Source organism: Quercus lobata, chromosome 5, assembly GCF_001633185.2.
Source record: "Quercus lobata isolate SW786 chromosome 5, ValleyOak3.0 Primary Assembly, whole genome shotgun sequence".
Classification (NCBI taxonomy): Eukaryota; Viridiplantae; Streptophyta; class Magnoliopsida; order Fagales; family Fagaceae; genus Quercus; species Quercus lobata.
Window position 1 is genome coordinate 14323529 of NC_044908.1, and position 6755 is coordinate 14330283.

General features: G+C 33.0%; 1 protein-coding gene across 3 annotated transcripts; it reads left to right on the forward strand.

Moving 5' to 3' along the window:
• Positions 1–494: 494 nt before the first annotated feature.
• Positions 495–6075, forward strand: LOC115992399 (calcineurin B-like protein 9). 3 transcript variants are annotated; one of them, XM_031116588.1, is made up of 9 exons: positions 495–770; positions 1504–1668; positions 2455–2537; positions 3225–3284; positions 3728–3836; positions 3972–4024; positions 4977–5057; positions 5433–5545; positions 5663–6075. In XM_031116588.1, the coding sequence occupies exons 2-9, from the start codon at positions 1590–1592 to the stop codon at positions 5724–5726; spliced, it is 642 nt and encodes a 213-aa protein (XP_030972448.1). In that variant the 5' UTR covers positions 495–770; positions 1504–1589; the 3' UTR covers positions 5727–6075. The 3 variants fall into 3 exon arrangements, with proteins under 3 accessions (XP_030972448.1, XP_030972449.1, XP_030972450.1); XM_031116589.1 differs by having other exon boundaries at positions 1510–1668; XM_031116590.1 differs by having other exon boundaries at positions 1533–1668.
• Positions 6076–6755: the final 680 nt, after the last annotated feature.

A 6755-nucleotide genomic window follows, 5' to 3' on the forward strand; every position in this document is an offset into this window, starting at 1 on the left:
TTAATGGACGTACAAGATTTTATCTAATAATTTTGTTTTTTTTTTTTTTTTGATAGATAGGTTATCTATTAAAATAAAATACTAATTATTGGCTAGAATTTTTTTAAAATTTTTTTTTTGAGAAACAATTGACTAGAACTTAGACGACCCTTCATTCTTCTTGTGTTTATGCAATGAATCTCTACACTTTCTTTTTTTTTTGGATAGAAAATAGAATTAGAAAGGGGTTGCCGACCAATTAAAAAAAAATTATTTATTTATTTATATGATTATGATAGTTTCTAAAAAAAACAAAAAATGATTATGGTAATTGGCAAGATGGTAACGAATTCCCGTTAAGATTTGTTATTAATTTTTTTTATTTAAAAAAGGAATATTCCGAAATGCCAAAGCCTAAGGTTTCAAGTATTCCTTTTTGCACGCGCAGAAGTAGAACGTGAAGGCCACGCGTCCTCACCTACATCCACTTCCTATATTTCCTCAGAAACTCGCAGTGTCGTTTCTAACTTCGCAACAGACTTCTCTCGTTTTTAGAGAGAGAGAGAGAGAGAGAGAGCTTAAGAGTTTTTTTTAGACAGCTCTTCAAATAAATCAGCCGTGAGTTTCTCGGTTTCTTCGCTCCCTCAAACTCAATCTCAGCCCTCCATCTCTCTCTCTCTCTCTCTCTCTTACCACCTCTGGTTTGTTCTCGTCCTCAATTCTGTGCCCGTTATCTCTTTTTATACAACTCCCTCTTCGATTTCGGTTCTTCGGCCAATTTTTGTTGGTCGGTGAGTTTCTCTTCCTTCCTTTTCTTTTAACCAAAACAAAAATTATGGCATGGGTTTTGCATGGATTTTAATTTGAGGTTTTTGGGTTTTGTTTGTTGTTGTAATTCTGTGTTTGTTAGCTGAGAAATTGATGGAAAATGTAATGTGTTTAGGATTTGGATGATGGGTTTTTGATGCTTATTTGTTATTCTTCTCTGGATTGGTGTGAAAATGGAGGAATATGATGTGTTCTTGCAAGTTTAGATTTTGGGTCTTTTATTATAAGTCTCTGTTTGATTGCTGAGAAAATGATGGAATATCATGCAAAATAAAATCTTTATGCGTAAATCTTGGATCTGTATTATTTGGCCGAGCTATGGGTGAGGAAACAAGAAAAAAAAAAAAAAAAACTCTCCTTTTTTACTTTCTTCCTTCAGTTTTTGAGGAATTATATGATGTAGAGAATGATGTTGTTGGAATGCTTTATTTATTATTAATTTATTAAGTTTATTTTCCTCTAATCTTTCATTCAAGGAAACGGTTTTAGAGAGTTCAATTTTTCATGGAAGACTCATTTGAATGGTTATACTGAATTCTTGGATCAAACAATGAATCAATCAAATTTTAATTGATTCATGTGGTGGAAAATTTCAATGATTTTTTTTTTTTTTTGCATTTAATTTTAAATTGGGATTTATTTAATACTAATTGTTTTCTGCATGGCGGTCTTTGAATTTGGATTTGTAATTGCAAGGTTAAGATGGTTTTGCTGATATATTGTAGTGAAGCCTAGGCGCTTGTTTTCAAGGGCTCTGCTTCCTCCGCCATCTTCTTCCGTAAATGGGCTGTCTTCAGTCTACTGGAAGAAGACAGGTTCCAGGACACGAGGACCCAATTGTTCTTGCTTCACAAACTGCTTGTAAGTTGCTTCTTTTACTGTTTTAATAATCGAGGTCAAGCATAAGTCCCATGTATTTTGCAATTGTAGACTCTGATTTCTAAAGGTTGTGATTATAGTGTTGGTCACATCTAATCGGACTTTATGTTATAATTTATGAAATCTCACCTAAGAAAAGATAAATTGCTAAAAAGAATAGATAAATCCCTGCATGATGTAACTGCTATACCGGTTATATATCATCCTTGGGGGTCTTGTAATGCCAGAGAAGCTCAAAAAGTTGGTTGGTATACACATTCAGATTTGGCTATGCCAAAACCTTTGAACTTCATTGTAATCCAGCTTGGGCAAGGAAGACTGTACAAAGAAAAAACCTCCATTTACAAGTCTTGTATGTAACCTGTCTTATCTTGGATATGTCATAGGCTCAATGGATAACTTAATAAATTCAATTATAATTATCTGTAAATGGGAGATGCCTGGTACACATCATAAATGAACGAAGGAAATGACAACTGACGTGTCTGCCTTTACTCTAAAACTAACCTTTGAATTTAGATAATAATGAGAGCTGAACAGTATTTTATCCATCTATGAATTCTTATTACTTATCAAAAAAAAAAAAAAAAAAATCTTCTTTCTTTGAGTATCAATATAATGATGTTGGGGTGAAAGGGCGAGGTTGTGAGTTCAAGGAGCATTGGGTCTGTGTAACATATAAATATATATTCTATTTATTGTACATTCTCTCAACTCTCTCTTTCTAGTTTTAATTTTTTCATCTTGTGTGCCTTTTTTATTTCCCAGTTACTGTTAGTGAAGTTGAAGCACTTTTTGAGCTTTACAAGAGCATTAGCAGTTCTGTAATTGATGATGGGTTGATAAACAAGGTATGTTTGTGCTTAAAACTAAGGCTTCTTCTCTTCAACAGTTTGCATATAATGTTGCATTTCCTACCATGTTGCTTCTATCTGAATTTCCTTGGTTTCTTTTTATATTTTGTTCTAGGAAATATTAGCAAGTCCCATTAAGTGAGATCATGGATTCAAAATCCATTGGGTGCATGTATAACTTACCACTATGGGAAAAAAGTGAGAGAGAGAAGAGAAAAAAAAATACATAAAGGCATTCACTTCTTTGTGTGTATTTTTTATTTTTCTAAAAAAAACATAAGGCTTCTTCTATGCTTCTGCGCCCATGTTCAGATTGCAAGGGCATGTGCTGTCTGTGACTCTGTTTCTGTGATTGATCATCCGTGTTTTTTTCAAAGTTGAGCCATGGCCCTTTTGAGTGTGGCTTCATGCATAGATATCCTATCCCATGATGGTGGTGATGATGAAGGAACTTAGCTTTTATAATATTACTTCTAATTTTCTGATAAGACTCTCTATCTCTACCTGTTTATAGCCTCACATTTAACCTATTCAGTTTCTAAGTTACAGATATGCATATATTTGTTGGGATGACATTTGTTATACTTGTCCATTTCTATGTTTAGTACACATCTATATATATTTGGAAATGTGATTTTTCAGATTTTAAATCAATATGTGACATTGACTTTGTTATATATGCAGGAAGAATTTCAGTTGGCACTTTTCAAGAACAGGAAGAAAGAGAATCTCTTTGCAAATCGGGTATTAAATCTTTTCATTTTGCCTTTTTATATGCTTGTCTAGATGGATATTGTAACAATACCTTAGTATAAAACCGATGGTAACTATTAATTAGAATTTAAAGCAAATCTAAACTCTCTAAATTTTTGGATAAGATATTTTTATATTTTTGTATCAATGATTTTTTTTTTTTAAGCGGTGATTACAAAAATGTAAGTGCTGGCCTTCTGCTGAAAGCATTAATTATTTAAATTTGTATTAATCTCATTTTAATTATTTTCTGTGATTTCATTAATTGTTTGATGATTTTAATGGAGGTAAAGAGGAAAAAATATTATGGTTAATATTGATCGAAACATTACGGCATAATTTTTTTTTTTTTTTTTCCTTGTCTTTGTTATGCAATGTATGGAAGCTTTCAATCAATTGTGTTTGTTATGAGATTGGAGTAATTTTACATGCAGATCTTTGATCTGTTTGATGTTAAGAGGAAGGGAGTCATTGATTTCGGTGACTTTGTTAGAGCACTTAATGTCTTCCATCCCAATGTTCCTCAGGAAGACAAGATTGATTGTAAGTCATGGATATGATGTATTTTGACCTTCAATTGTAAAGTGTAGTACTGTTGTTTTCCACAGTGCTATGCATATCCTTACTGTATCATATATTTGACTGTTATGAAAACTAATATTTAGATTTATTTTGCAGTTTCATTTAAGCTCTATGATTTGGATAATACAGGCTATATTGAACGACAAGAGGTATGTTGGTGGCTTAAAATTTTTCTTGTTTATACCTGTTAATGCAAGTTCAGGACCCTTTTGCTTTTCTGCTATGGTAATTCAAATTCTTGGGTGAGAAAATCACTACATTTAGAATTTTTTTTTTTTTCCTTCTTGCTTGGTCAGATTTGGTTGGTTACTGACCTATCAAAGAAAAAAGAGATTTATGCAGTTACTGCCGACTAGTTGAGAGTATGAGTTCAATCAGGACCTAATGTGCATGTAGCTAATTGGTGTTTTCTTGTGAATCCACGTTGGATGTCTTTATAGTTTGTCACTTTCCAAATTAAATAGTATAGAGGACATAATCATATATTTGGTGATGATCTTGTTTGCAACCCTATGTTAAGATCTTGGAAAAGGTGGGGATGGGATTCTATTGAAGGGCAAGACTTAGGTACAGTACTTAGGTATTATTCTTTAGGTTCTCATTTTAAGATTCTGCCATGTGGATTTTTCCTTATGGGATGAAAGTGTATTTTTTAGTTAGGTAGTCACATGGTTGAATCTTAAAAGGGGAACGTAAGGAACAGTACTTAAGGTACTGTACCTAAGTTTTGTCCTCTATTGAAATGCTCAAGAGAGAAAGCCACCCCTTTAAGTGGATTTTTCAGTTTTCCCTTCTTTCCTGTTCAATCTCCAAAATAACATGGGTTACACTTATGATAACATAAAATAAAAAAGTTAGTTCCTTGTAGGAATACAACATAGCAATCCAAGCACAATTACAAAAATGATGATTTTCTACCAAGATCAAATGAGCTCCAGGGAGGTCGTCACCTTGTCAATTGATTTTCTTATTTCTGGTGTACAAATACATATCTAATTGGAAAAGAAGTTGAGGCCAAACTTCCAGAATTTGTTTTTTTGATTTCATATTCTTTTATTGAAACATCCTTGTAGGCATCTTCATTTTATGTGATTTTGGCAGGTCAAGCAGATGTTAATTGCACTTCTATGTGAATCTGAAATGAAGTTGGCTGATGAGACCATTGAGATGATACTTGATAAGGTGAGTTGTTGCATACGTCCCAGAGTAAGAAGTAAAAACAATTATATTGGGAAAGATTATCAGCCCACTCTAGAGTGTGTTGAAGCCTAGATATTTTTAATAGCTAGGTTTAACAATTTAGTTATTTTCTGTCTGTTGATACTATTTTAGTCGGGGTGAATGTCTGGTCCATTGAAGGGGAACATATATAGGGCAGGATAATATGTCTTGCTGTGTATTTTCCCCCGCTTCTACTTCATTTTCTCTTTTCTTTGAAATGAAAATGTGTAAGGCTATGCTTTGTGATTTGCTGGTAGGATCTTGATGGTATGAAACTTAATCGCTTTCAATTTTACAAACAAATGGTTTACCATTGAGCTCTTCATGTGTGTTCAGACTTTCTTGGATGCTGATGTGGACAAAGATGGGAAGATAGACAAGTCGGAGTGGGATAATTTCGTGGTCAAGAATCCATCATTATTAAAAATCATGACCCTCCCTTATTTGAGGTATGAGGAAAATTATTTGTCATGTATATTTATGACATGATTTATCTCCTGTTTATACAAAAAATCAGTCACCAAGTTCTGACGTTTTATAATTAACAAATTTTGAAATGAATGCAGGGACATAACAACGACATTTCCAAGTTTTGTGTTTAACTCTGAGGTTGATGAGATTGCAACATAAAAAGGAAATAGCTTAGGAACATCATCCAATTAGTGTGGATGATATTTGGATGGAATTTTTTAGTATAATCTTTTGGGAGGAAAAAGAAAGGTACTGTTTTGTAACTTTTGTTTTTGTCTCCCCACTCCCTCTCTTTTTCCTGGAAGAGTAGGTTGATGTATTACAATTGTTATTTACATCGGCTTATGAAGTGTAGGTAGATATGCATATAAATTTAGCCGGACTCAGGCAATTGTAAAACAACATTATAATTGGAAAATTGTAGCCAATTTTCTTTTAAATAGTGTTGAATTGAAATGTTAATTGTGAGATTGTATATATTTATATTGTAGTGGTGTGCTTCCCACTTCACCATGAATTATTGCCTATTTGGGCTTTTTGCAAATATGCTACTTTAAAAAAGAAGTTAATATGTAGAAATGGTGGTTTAAGGCCAGCAGATTCTTTGTGGGAAAATAAAATTACAGGATGAATTAATGCTCCCTTTTTTTCTTTTTTAATTATTTGGATTTGTAATGGCCTTTTCAATAAATCCTGGTATGGATATCGCAAGTGGGCTCTCATATTATTTATTTATTATTTTTCTTTTTTATGATCTGTGACAAGTTTCATCATGACAAAGGGGAACAATTACCCAGTCCAAAAATAAAACTGACTGGGAAAAAAAATATATTTTTCAAACAAAAAGTGTATTCTTTTCAGTTGACAACTCGACCAACCAACCAAATCGATTTAATTTGAAAATTCCAAAGTTCTATTCTCAGTTTGGGATTGGTTGTATTTTTGGTTTATGAATTTTTGCAAATTGATAATAATTTCTAGTGTTCGATTTTTAAAAAAATGATAATCCATGTTGTAGGGTTATTGGGCTTAGGAGCTTATTATCTATGTATATAATGGGCTTAAGGCCCAAGCCGAGAACTAGAGGGCATCGGGAGCCTGTATTAGTGAATGAAGAAGTTAGTTTTGACCATAATGGCCTTGGAGGTTAGGCCGAGGATGAGTGCCTCCTCGGCTAACCCAAGCCGA